Source organism: Schistocerca nitens, chromosome 3 (assembly GCF_023898315.1).
Source record: "Schistocerca nitens isolate TAMUIC-IGC-003100 chromosome 3, iqSchNite1.1, whole genome shotgun sequence".
In the NCBI taxonomy this organism is placed as follows: domain Eukaryota; kingdom Metazoa; phylum Arthropoda; class Insecta; order Orthoptera; family Acrididae; genus Schistocerca; species Schistocerca nitens.
The window spans coordinates 496652249-496666658 of record NC_064616.1 but is presented as its reverse complement, the minus strand read 5'-3'; the positions used below and the strand labels follow the sequence as shown (position 1 = coordinate 496666658).

General features: G+C 39.5%; 1 protein-coding gene across 1 annotated transcript in view; it reads right to left on the bottom strand.

The window, feature by feature from the left end:
• The window catches only part of LOC126248424 (microtubule-associated protein futsch-like), a 203548-nt gene that overhangs the window by 8635 nt on the left and 180503 nt on the right, over positions 1-14410 (bottom strand). Inside the window, exon 6 of the mRNA XM_049949392.1 lies at positions 427-615. Coding sequence (XP_049805349.1) covers positions 427-615 — 189 coding nt within the window. The remainder of the gene's footprint in view (positions 1-426; positions 616-14410) is intronic.

Genomic DNA, 14410 nt, shown 5'->3' with positions numbered 1-14410 from the left:
ACAGGAGTTGTCCATAATAAATTTGAAGATACAACAGACAAGAGCAATTCTCCATTAAAAATTATGCTTGTCAATCTGATGGTATGTACTGGTATGTAATTGATATATGTCATTGCTGTGTTGCAGTATACCATCTCATAGACAAACAACACTACACCGATGTACATTTAACATTATTAATAATATGGGTTAAAATAAAGAATAGTATCTGCAATAAAAATTCCAGAGTACATGATGTATTCAGCGCACAAGGGAATAACTAACCACACAAAATAGAATTTGTATGAGCTTCATAAAACCATTATTCTCAAGAAGTATCTCTCAATAAAATTATCTGATTTACTCTAGTGCCTATTTATTATTCTATGAAACTGTAAATGCTCTTCAATGAAAAAGAAATAAAAATGTTACAGTCAATTAACTTACCAGCACAAGGATATTTTTGGCTTCCAGTGAAAGAAATCGTGGATAGTGAGGGGTCTCATTGCAAATAGACCAGAATAATTCATTGTCATCACAGCCACTAAATGGGGACACTCCAATTAGCATTTCATACAAAAGAATTCCAAACGACCACCAGTCCACACACTGGTTATACCTTTGACCCTTAATAATCTGTAAAAACATAAGAAAGTTATGTTTTACTTTCCTTTCTTGTATATGCTTCTCTAACCTTCTTAAAATTTTTATCCATGTGCATTTAGTAAAACTTACTACTTCAGTACCAGAGAAATGATACTTTCCACTTTACTAAGAAACTATCTGTCACAGTGTATTAGTAAGCAACTGTTTTCCTATCTTCAACCACATCCCTACAATGCAACAAGTTTCACCAAATCTCATCACCTCAGTGGGTATGGAACACCATTTTACTACAGATGTGTTGTTGCACTCTGCTGGAAGGTAAAAACGGTGGAGATCCAGAGCCATCTTAAATGAAATGCATTAAATGTTTTCAGCAGAGGGAGGAAAGGATGCAGGCATTCTTGGGCAATGTGGCAACCTGTCAATGCATATATTTGGTAAAATAACATCTTAGTCTTCTAGCAGAGGCTAAAGATCCCAAAGTGCATGTCAGCTGTCTCCAGCAGAAGTTCTGAGCTCTTACACACTGTGGAGTTGACTGTATAATCATAATGATGTGGAACATCATTTTACATTCACACCACAAATTAATTTTTAAATATGGCTACATGCTGAAAATATATAATTTTTTTTACTTTATTTTAATTTTATTAAATAGACATACATGAGTAATTAATTCCTATCCATCACCTTTTACACATAACAATAATAAAAATTCTTCTATGGGATGGTAGGAATTGTCAAGGAGAAACTTCCTCAGTTTGTTTTCAATTTTTATTTTGCTGTCTGTCAGACATTTTATATCACTGGGTAAGTGCTCAAAAATTTTTGTTGCAGCATTGTGCACACCTTTTTGTTCTAAACACAACCTTAATAGGAGTAATTAATGTCATTTTTTTCTTCTGGTATTAATTATGTACATCATTGTTCCTTTTGAACTGTAGTGGATTATTTACAATAAGCTTCAGGAGGGAATAAATATACTGTGAAGCAGTAGTCAGGATGCCCAACATCTTAAACAGGTGTCTACTAGATGATTGTGGCTGAGCACATCATATTATTCTTACAGTACATTTTTGACCAATGAAGACTTTCTTTCTTAAAGATGAGTTATCCCAGAACATTGTTCTGTATGACATTATTGAATGAAAATATTCACAATATGTCAACTTACTGATTTATCTCTTCCTGAGCTTTGCAATGATTCTAAGTGCAAATGTAGCTTAACTAAGTTGTTTTAGGAGTTCAAAAATATGCTTTTCCTATTTAAATTCTCATCAATATGGACACCTAAGAATTTTGAACTTTTCACCATATTTATTTTTTTCTCATCATGAGTTACAATTATCACTGGTGTAGTACTGTTAGATGCGCAGAACTGAGTTTGTTGTGTCTTTTTAAAATTGAACATGAGACCATTCACAGAAAACAAGTGAAGAATAAATATGGTAAAAAGTTCAAAATTCTTAGGTGTCCATATTGATGATAATTTAAATAGGAAAAGCATATTTTTGAACTCCTAAAACAACTTAGTTAAGAACATTGTTTACCATTTCTTCTATTTCTTGGATTGATCACAATACTAGTGTCATCTGAAAAAAGCTAATTCTGCTTGTTCTGTATTAGACAGGAGATCATTTACACATATGAAGAACAATAGTGGACCTAAAATTGAGCCTTGAGGGACCCCATATGAAATTTCTGCACAGTCAGAATTACATTTCCTGATTATATTGGTTGAATTACTACATATAACTTTCTGCACTCTTTTGGCTTGATATTACATTATCCACTGGTTGGCTATACCATAAATCCCATAAAACCTCAATTTATCTATGAGAATACTGTGATTCACACAGTCAAATAGCTTTGATAGGTCACAGAAAATACTATCCAGTGCTACTTTACTATGTAATGTTTGTAAAATTTGGTGAGTGAACATGTAAATGGCTTTCTAAATAGAGCAATTATTCTTCTGAAACCCAAACCGTGATTTTCTGAGCATATTATTGTTATCAAGACGAGATATTATTCTAGAATATATCACCTTCTCAAAGATTGTGGAAAATAATGTCAGCAGTGAAACCAGTTGGTAGTTTCTGACATTTTTCTTATCACCTTTCTTAAAGAGGGCTTTAACAATAGCATATTTCAGTCTCTCTGGAAAAATGGCTTGAGTCAGTTTCACATAAGATCAGGCTTATTATATGGGAATATATCTTTAGACTCTATTGGAAACACCATCAAAACGAAAAGATTTCTTTGTTTCAGAAGGAAAAGTTGGTGATACATTCATATGATTGAATTTTATGAGAGTTACTTTTTCCACATACTGCTGCAATTTCTCTTTTGAACTGTTTGGACCTGTATGGCATTTATACTACATACTATAAATCACTTTCACCTATATTTAAAAAATGTTTATTATATGTATTTGCTACTGGTGACCCATCAATTATAGCCCTTGCACCCAGTTCAATAGTAATGTTGTCCTGTTCTGTGGCTGGTTGCCGTGTCTCTCATTTCACTACATTCTATACATCCTTTAGTCTGTTGTCAGAATTACTGATTTCTAACATTATACCCATGTTCCTTGATTCTTTAATAACTTTCTTAATAATTTTGAGTACATTCTGTAGTGTGTAACTACTGCAGGATCTCTACTTGTTCTTGCCAACAGATACAGTTCCCTTTCCCCAGATAATTTAATCCCTCTAGTCACCCACGTTGTGGGTTTTTTTTTTTTTTTTTTTTTTTTTTTACATGGCTGTTTAATGTGATTTCTGATTAGCTTATGCAGAAATTTATTTGCAAATAATGATACGAATTTATTAGTGAATATATTACATCTCATGTTCACATTCAGTGCATTATAAATTTCATCAAAAAATGGTTCAAATGGCTCTGAGCACTATGGGACTTAACTTCTGAGGTCATCAGTCCCCTATAACTTAGAACTACTTAAACCTAACTAACCTAAGGACATCACACACATCCATGCCTGAGGCAGGATTCGAACCTGCGACTGTAGCGGTCGCGCGGTTCCAGACTGTAGTGACTAGAATACAAAATTTCATCTCAGGATATATCTTGTAAACCATTCTTTAAAGCATTTGTCCTGGAGTTATCAATTATTCTAACTGATTTCCATTTATGGGTAACCATACTCTATGGCACTATGTTATTTATCCCAAATAACTGTGGATCATGATCAGACACAGCATTTGCTACTGGGTAAACAGTTACTTTCTTGCTTTGAGCCTCACCTAGGAAAACATTATCAATTAGAGTCCTACTGTCTTTATGTGCCCATGTTGGAAAGTTAATTACTGGGAATATTTTGTAGGATCCAAATAAGGTTTACTGATCATTTTTCCAGTCAGAATCATCTACATTCAAGTCACCACAGACTATTACATCTACATCTACATCTACATCTATACTCCGCGAGCCACCTTACGGTGTGTGGCGGAGGGTACTTATTGTACCACTATCTGATCCCCCCTTCCCTGTTCCATTCACGAATTGTGCGTGGGAAGAACGACTGCTTGTAAGTCTCCGTATTTGCTCTAATTTCTCGGATCTTTTCGTTGTGATCATTACGCGAGATATATGTGGGCGGTAGTAATATGTTGCCCATCTCTTCCCGGAATGTGCTCTCTCGTAATTTCGATAATAAACCTCTCCGTATTGCGTAACGCCTTTCTTGAAGTGTCCGCCACTGGAGCTTGTTCAGCATCTCCGTAACGCTCTCGCGCTGACTAAATGTCCCCATGACGAATCGCGCTGCTTTTCGCTGGATCATGTCTATCTCTTCTATTAATCCAACCTGGTAAGGGTCCCATACTGATGAGCAATACTCAAGAATCGGACGAACAAGCGTTTTGTAAGCTACTTCTTTCGTCGATGAGTCACATTTTCTTAGAATTCTTCCTATGAATCTCAACCTGGCGCCTGCTTTTCCCACTATTTGTTTTATGTGATCATTCCACTTCAGATCGCTCCGGATAGTAACTCCTAAGTATTTTACGGTCGTTACCGCTTCCAATGATTTACCACCTATGGCATAATCGTACTGGAATGGATTTCTGCCCCTATGTATGCGCATTATATTACATTTATCTACGTTTAGGGAAAGCTGCCAGCTGTCGCACCATTCATTAATCCTCTGCAGGTCTTCCTGGAGTACGTACGAGTCTTCTGATGTTGCTACTTTCTTGTAGACAACCGTGTCATCTGCAAATAGCCTCACGGAGCTACCGATGTTGTCAACTAAGTCATTTATGTATATTGTAAACAATAAAGGTCCTATCATGCTTCCTTGCGGTACTCCCGAAATTACCTCTACATCTGCAGATTTTGAACCGTTAAGAATGACATGTTGTGTTCTTTCTTCTAGGAAATCCTGAATCCAATCACAAACCTGGTCCGATATTCCGTAAGCACGTATTTTTTTCACTAAACGTAAGTGCGGAACCGTATCAAATGCCTTCCTGAAGTCCAGGAATACGGCATCAATCTGCTCGCCAGTGTCTATGGCACTGTGAATTTCTTGGGCAAATAGGGCGAGCTGGGTTTCACATGATCTCTGTTTGCGGAATCCATGTTGGTTATGATGAAGGAGATTTGTATTATCTAAGAACGTCATAATACGAGAACACAAAACATGTTCCATTATTCTACAACAGATTGACGTAAGTGAAATAGGCCTATAATTATTCGCATCTGATTTATGACCCTTCTTGAAAATGGGAACGACCTGTGCTTTCTTCCAGTCGCTAGGTACTTTACGTTCTTCCAGAGATCTACGATAAATTGCTGATAGAAAGGGGGCAAGTTCTTTAGCATAATAACTGTAGAATCTTAAGGGTATCTCGTCTGGTCCGGATGCTTTTCCGCTACTAAGTGATAGCAGTTGTTTTTCAATTCCGATATCGTTTATTTCAATATTTTCCATTTTGGCGTCCGTGCGACGGCTGAAGTCAGGGACCGTGTTACGATTTTCCGCAGTGAAACAGTTTCGGAACACTGAATTCAGTATTTCTGCCTTTCTTCGGTCGTCCTCTGTTTCGGTGCCATCGTGGTCAACGAGTGACTGAATAGGGGATTTAGATCCGCTTACCGATTTTACATATGACCAAAACTTTTTAGGGTTCTTGTTTAGATTGTTTGCCAATGTTTTATGTTCGAATTCGTTGAATGCTTCTCTCATTGCTCTCTTTACGCTCTTTTTCGCTTCGTTCAGCTTTTCCTTATCAGCTATGATTCGACTACTCTTAAACCTATGGTGAAGCTTTCTTTGTTTCCGTAGTACCTTTCGTACATGATTGTTATACCACGGTGGATCTTTCCCCTCGCTTTGGACCTTAGTCGGTACGAACTTATCTAAGGCGTACTGGACGATGTTTCTGAATTTTTTCCATTTTTGTTCCACATCCTCTTCCTCAGAAATGAACGTTTGATGGTGGTCACTCAGATATTCTGCGATTTGTGCCCTATCACTCTTGTTAAGCAAATAGATTTTCCTTCCTTTCTTGGCATTTCTTATTACACTTGTAGTCATTGATGCAACCACTGACTTATGATCACTGATACCCTCTTCTACATTCACGGAGTCGAAAAGTTCCGGTCTATTTGTTGCTATGAGGTCTAAAACGTTAGCTTCACGAGTTGGTTCTCTAACTATCTGCTCGAAGTAATTCTCGGACAAGGCAGTCAGGATAATGTCACAAGAGTCTCTGTCCCTGGCTCCAGTTCTGATTGTGTGACTATCCCATTCTATACCTGGTAGATTGAAGTCTCCCCCTATTACAATAGTATGATCACGAAACTTCTTCACGACGTTCTGCAGGTTCTCTCTGAGGCGCTCAACTACTACGGTTGCTGATGCAGGTGGCCTATAGAAGCATCCGACTATCATATCTGACCCACCTTTGATACTTAACTTAACCCAGATTATTTCACATTCGCATTCGCTAATAACTTCACTGGATATTATTGAATTCTTTACTGCTATAAATACTCCTCCACCATTGGCGTTTATCCTATCCTTGCGGTATATATTCCATTCTGTGTCTAGGATTTCGTTACTGTTCACTTCCGGTTTTAACCAACTTTCCGTTCCTAATACTATATGCGCACTATTTCCTTCAATAAGAGATACTAATTCAGGAACCTTGCCCAGGATACTCCTGCAGTTTACCAATATTACGTTAACTTTTCCTGTTTTTGGTCTCTGAGGACGGACGTTCTTTATCAACGATGATAATGTTCTCTCTGGTAAGCCGTCAGGTATTTTATCGTTTCGCCCAAGGGGGGGTCCCTCTAACCTAAAAAACCCCCGTGTGCACGCCACACGTACTCTGCTACCCTAGTAGCTGCTTCCGGTGTGTAGTGCACGCCTGACCTGTCTAGGGGGGCCCTACAGTTCTCCACCCAATAACGGAGGTCGATGAATTTGCAACCATTATAGTCGCAGAGTCGTCTGAGCCTCTGGTTTAGACCCTCCACACGGCTCCAAACCAGAGGACCGCGATCGACTCTGGGCACTATGCTGCAGATATTAAGCTCAGCTTGCACTCCGCGTGCGATGCTGGTTGTCTTCACCAAATCAGCCAGCCGCCGGAAGGAACCAAGGATGGCCTCAGAACCCAAGCGGCAGGCGTCATTCGTTCCGACATGTGCTACTATCTGCAGCCGGTCACACCCAGTGCGTTCAATAGCTGCCGGAAGGGCCTCCTCCACATTACGGACGAGACCCCCCGGCAAGCACACCGAGTGCACACTGGCATTCTTCCCCGACCTACCCGCTATTTTCCTGAGGGGCTCCATAACCCGCCTAACGTTGGAGCTCCCTATAACTAATAGGCCCGCCCTCTGTGACTGTCGGGACCTTGCCGGAGAATCGGCCACTGGCCCAACAGGCGAGGCATCCTGTGGTGGCTCGGAAACGATGTCATCACCACTAGGAAGCACCCCGTACCTGTTGGAAAGGGGTAAGGCAGCCGCCACGCGGCCAGATCCCACCTTCGCCTTTCGGCCAGGCACGCGCGAGCCCACCACTGTCCGCCATTCACCCTGGAGTGATGGCTGACCGGTAAGATGCTCACTGCCGGAAGACGCAGCGACATCAGGGGTTCCATGTGATTCCAAGGCCACCGAAGTAGGCATAGGTCTCACCACAGTTGCCCCAACGCCACTACGAGCCGACGCCTGCGCCTCGAGCTCGATGAGCCTAACAGACAAAGCCTCCACCTGTCCCCGAAGAGTGGCCAATTCTCCTTGCGTCCGCTCACAACAACCACAGTCCCTACACATGACTATGTTTACCCTACTCTATACGGTGACAAATTCCCAAGATAATCTTCTGATGAGCTACTCTGATAATCAAGAAACACTCACTGAAATACGAGACGCGAAAACTACGCTAGGTTTTCCCAGAAAAACTATTTAAAAGCTAAGCGCAGCAAATAAGTACAAAAACACTGTTATTGAAATAAAAGGTTCTACCTAGTAAGCACTCGAACACGCAAGAAATTACAAAAATAAACTAGTAATTACACAGATAACTGAAAATAAGTCGCTGCTGTTTGTAAAATATGTAAGAAGCAAACGGTGTACTCGCCTTAGTAGTAGCAGGAGCTAGCGATGCGCTCTCGCTGACGGTCTAACTGACACTTGCTGCTGTCTGATAGACAGCACAGTAAAGAAACCAGATTCCTCATAAACAGTTCAAAATTTCCCCATAGGGATCTATATGCAGTTACAATTAAAAGTGAAATATTTTTCAGTATTAATTCACAAACACATACTTCTATTTTTTTTCAATGTTTTTGAACTTGTGTTCTTTATTAATATATGTAACAACTCCTCCTTTACCCATATTAGTTCTGCATGAGTAAGTTGATAGGGTGTTATGTTTTATATGTAACTTATCTAACCCTGTAGTTATGTAGTGGTCAGATAGGCACAGGATGTCTGTCTTCTCAGAGTTCTCTAAATTTTCCAAAGAGACAAGTAGCTCTTCTACCTTATTAATCAGTCTTATAGTATTTTGATGAAATAAGCTAACCTTACTTTTCAGTGCATACTTAAGCATTTTGTGGGGCTCTTCTGTTATTTTGACTTCTATCAAAACAGGGTGATTCTAATCTAATAACAATGCCTTTCTGACACTAGTAATCACAGACACCTTGCTTTGTGTGATGCAGTATCAGTCTTACATTTTTTGTACCAGACATTGTACATGATATATTCTGGCAGGGTGTAGAAACACATTTGCAGTCTCAGTCACTGACACTGAGTTGATCAATTTTGATGAAACTTGTCACAGTATAAAGACACAGTTTAAGGTTGATACATAGTAATACACTAATATGCCACAGTACAGAACTGATTGCTAATGAGAGCACTCTCATTTCCTTTCTCTCAAAGCAGTATATCAAAGGCACAAAGGGTACATTTAAATGCAGAATGATCTGTAAATTACAATAAAATCATTGTGTAATAACAAAAAACAGAATACCAATTGTCTATTAATTTCCAATTCTACACACCACACAAACTATCTAACATTACGGTAAACTCCGTGGTTCTATGTTATGTAATACATAGCCCAGTTTACCATTTACCACAATACTGTCTGCATAAGACAACAATGGATGGCCGTACTCGAAGGGAATATGATCAGAACATTTTCTCCTAACTTTTAAGATTGTGTTCACTCATTAATTAGTCAATTAATTAACTGATTCATACATAAAACACTCTCACAATCACACAAGCACACAAACTCACGCACATGTGACTACTACCTCAAGAGCAGCTAGAGCTAACGGTCATGTGTGTGCTAGGTGGGCTTGCTTGTGTGAGTAAGTGTTCCCTTTCTGAAGAAGGCTTTGATTAAAAGCTCATTGTGTAACAGTCTTTTCATAGTGCCTGCCTGCCGCTCAGTGTGATATTTTTATGGTGAGTAGCAATAATTCTTGACATTCCAACCTGGACTTTCCATTACTAGATAAGAATTATGTTGAGGAGTAAGTAAGAAACTACCTCAATAGGCAGTATTAAAAACTGAGTATCATTAATCTATTATACTCTACTTGTCATTAGAAATGTTACAAATAAACACAGTAAATTTAGCAGAAAAGATGCTACTTCAGAAATAGTTACTGATTTCACAGTATGTAGTTGTTTTTCTCTACTAATAATTGGTTAGTATTTATATCAGTGTACTGACAGCTTTTGGAATGATTATGAATGACTGTAAAATAGAACTGGAGGTGCATGTGCTTAGAATACTGCCCTCCTGTCCATTAATGTTGCCTTTTGGAATTGGAGCAACTACTTCTCCTATAAGGGACTCTTCAGTTGTATGATTAATGCTGAGATAAACCTGTCACACTACTGCCACCAAGGGGAAAAAAACTGTTAATATTGGAGATCATATGGTGGTCTATGTGTGACACTCACATAAACTGATTGATCAGCCATGGAGATAGATACAATGACTCAGTATTGTAAGTGCAACATTATCTCAATGGTGTGTGTAATGTTAATATTATATCTAAAGTACCTAAGTATTCACATGACTGAATGACTGTGTTAGTTACCATTACTGATCTCCACTGAAAGAATGGACCACAAGCGTCTTGATTTGGCTCCGACGATAAGAAGCTGCTTTGTAAAACAGAAGCGTACCCACCTAGACTTTATGGCTTACCCAAAGTTCATAAACCTGGGATTCCATTGAGGCCAATTGTCAGCGCTATAGGCGGACCAACACACGAGTTAGCTAGACACCTTGCCTCAATGCTGCAGCCTTATGTTGGTAGGACGGACAGACATATTCAAAATTCAGCTCATTTCATTGACAAGTTAAAGGAAACGAGCGTGGGCCCGGATGATATCCTCGTCAGTTTTGACGTTGTGTCGTTATTTACCATGATTCCGGTAAACGAAGCTATCTTATGCATAGCGGATATTTTTCCTACCGATATTGTGGCATTATTCCGACACTGTCTCACCACAACCTAATTTCAATACAATAGTGACTTCTATGAACAGTTTGACGGGGTGGCTATGGGCAGTCCTCTCAGTCCTGCTGTGGCTAACTTATTTATGGAGAATTTTGAACAACGGGCATTGCAGACTGCCAGTAAGAGACCAGCCAGATGGTATCGCTATGTCGATGACACGTTCGTAGTATGGACACACGGAGCAGAGGAGTTGGGTACCTTCCTGACACATTTAAACAGCATTAATCTGAAAATCCAATTCACTATGGTAGACAGGGCGCACAAACTTTGTGAACCTGTTTATTTAAAAGATGAGATTGAACATCTACGGTCAACTTTCATGAAGAATGGCTATTCTAGCAAGGATATAGATCGAGCACTTCGCTCTAGGCAGAGAATCAGGAGTAACGACGAACAACAGTCGTCGTCCATGGGCGAAGTTTTTCTTCCATTCATTAGCAAGGTCACAGATCGCATTGGGAAAGTTTTAGGCAAGTATGGGGTGGAAACTATTTTCAGACCTACTAGGAAAATAAAAGAATTTTTAAGGTCGGCAAAAGATGCACGGCACCCTTTGGCTACACCGGGGGTATATAAAATTCCTTGTAGTTGTGGACTGGTTTACATCGGTACCACAAAGAGAAGTGTGAACACCCGTCTTGTCGAACATAAGAGGAATTGCCGCCTGGGTCACACGGATAAATCGGCCGTAGCGGAACATGTTTACCAGGAAGGTGATCATGAAATAAAATTCTGCGAGACGAGCGTCATATCAAAAACCTTGCATTATTATGCACGCTTGTATAGAGAGGCTATCGAGATTGATAAACATCATAATAATTTTAACAGGAAAGACGAAGGTGTTAAACTGGATAAAATTTGGATGTCAGCGTTGCACCGCAAGCGTGACGATCGATTACTTTCAATCGAGAATGTTGGCATTACCAGAGACAATCTCATAGCCGACGCCATGTGATCGACAGTGGCGCCCTCTGTACTGGCTATATAATCAGCGCTTCCTCGAGTTCTCTTCGCAGTTCGCTGCTTTACCTCCGAGGATGTTTCCCGTAGTTGGAGACTAAACGTCAGGAGACAGTTTTATACTTCGACCACGGCCTATCAGCCCGGAAGTTTTAAGTGAAGGTAATTGACATTATTAATCAAAAAACACACACACACACACACACACACACACACACACTAAAGTATTTTACATTTGATACAATGATGTGGCACATCACCCAGAAGAATTTTAATCATCATGATATTAATCCCTTGGTCTCGTGGTTAACCATCAGGTTCTTCATCACCCAGTGGGCACTGATTTTTGCAAAGTAGAGTTTCCCATTCAAAATATCATCTGCTATACCATACAAAATATCATCTACCAAAATTCACAATAATTCATGTATCAGCTGTGCCATGGCTATGGATGTTTGCTGACTACTTCTGCAACCACAAATACACCCACAATTGATGGGTTGCCAGTCTGCAGTCATACAGTCTACATACACACTGGCAAGATGGTAATGACCAGTGCATGCACTACAGGTATGTAAACTTTCCAGACAATGACCGAAGTATCTCCTGTGGCCACCATCAGGCACCAGTCTTGCTGCCAGCAGAGTACACCTCAATGAAAGTGGTACTGCAGTCAAGTCACACCCTCCACATCAAAGTCTTTCTGCCTGCCTATTTAAAATGCCTCTCGGTGACTAGCAGTCAGCATTCACTCAGCGTCAGCTCCATACTATATTCTGGTTGTACCCAGCAGCTCATCAATTGATGAGCACATGCTCACCTGGCATTCACTCATCAAACGCTCCAGACTTTACACTGACTTCACCCAGCAGCTCATTAGCCGGAGTACACGCCCATCCTTCAATCTTAGCTCAGAGTATACTCTGGGCTTTACATTGGCCCCACCCAGGGGCCCTTCCTACATAGCACATGCTGAGCTTCCTCTGCTGGCATTCCACATAAAACTAAATGCCAGCCACGACTTGTGAATTTCAATGGAGTTATTTGACAAGGCTTCCCTCTACTTGAAATTTACTAAAGATCTATGGCTACTTGCCAGGTGTTCTGTCTTCTTGCAACTGGCTAAAGAATTGCAAAGTGTTCATTATGTTATCATAAATAAAATATGTTCTTTGTCTACTTGGTAGCCAGTATTTCTTCGTGCACCATACACCAACCACAACAGAATTTTCACACTCATTGCAGGTTCCACTTGCTGATTATGACTGGGGCTATGTCACTTATGTTTTCATTACTGGATACATGGCTATTTGCAGTAAGAGAGTGAATACTACAGAAAGCTGCACAATGCTTTGGGCATTCAGCACTTGCCCACTTACTCACCACTATAGTGAAACTTATCAGCTTGCAGATCAGACACCACTTGGAGATACATGCAGTGTTCTCAACATATCCCAAACATTTCAGTACAACAGTATAGCAGTAAAGAATTATGGTGCATTATTTTTTGATACACATACATATGCACTTAAAATCACAGTGAAGATATTTTTTTCAGTAGGAATTGCTGACTGAAAGGAGGAAACATATGTAGATGGTTGAAGTATGAACTTTTCTGTATGGGAATTGAAATATTTTGTAAATTTTCTACACTTCTGCATTTTATAAACAATCTAGTCCCACAACTGAAAATATAGACAGATGTTACAGGACTCACTTTTTTAATCCCTTGTCTGCATGTTCAGATAGTACAAAATCTCACAAATGGTAGAGAATACATTGAATTACAAATATTAGTAAATGAACATCCATATTACAACCAGAGAGTCTGACGTGCACTTTATGAAATTTATAAGGCAATATTTTTCAAGTAGCACACACTGCATGGAAACATACACTCTGCAACATCTGATTGAACAATGGAAGCAACAATAAGCAGAATTTATGAAAAAGTTTTATTTCTCATATCAATCGTCTGAGCAAAATGTATGGTCTTTTCCCCCTCTCATAACAGTATTTAATTAATCTCAAAGTTTCTTTACTAATACCTTGAGACGATGAACTAGTTAAATAGTTTTTATGGAACAGTGCAGTAGGTTGTTTATAAAGGAACTCTGCCACTGGGATAAAACATTAATTTTGAATTCAAGTGTACAGAAAATGGAGAGATTATCAGAAACCATACTACTATCAGTTTAGACACCGTGAGCTACATTTTAAAATATTTCACAGGAGTCTGCAACAGGTTTTAACATTCTAACCAACCAGTGAACACTTGCATTTTCCTTCTAATACTTCTGTATGTGACATTTTTACTAGACAAACAAATACTACAGCAAAACTGCCCCTTGCCTAACATAAAGGTGCACATTACAAGAAAAATTTTACATAACATTATAGTACAGTATACATATAAAAACAATTTTCATAGTGTGCTCAGTAAGCCCCCAAGCTACTTACACAACAATCATTTTAATACAATGGTAAGGAGCCTGGTAATCAACTAATAACATCTATGAACTGTTGACAAAAAGGATAACAATCCTCCTTACACTGTAGGATATTTCTACTACCAATGTCACATAGCCTCACTCCATAAGCACGAGACAAGACAGATGGACTTAGTATAAAGTACACCATATCATGCCAGCCCAGTTAGCTGTGTGGTCTAACGCACTGTGTTTGGGGCAGGAAGGTGTGCCAGTCCCCGGCATGAATCCACCCAGCAGATTAGTGTCCAGGTCCGGTGTGCTGGCCAGTCTGAGAATGGTTTTTAAGGTCCGCTTCAGTGAATGCGGGCTAGTTCCCCTAAAATACGAGGGCGGTTC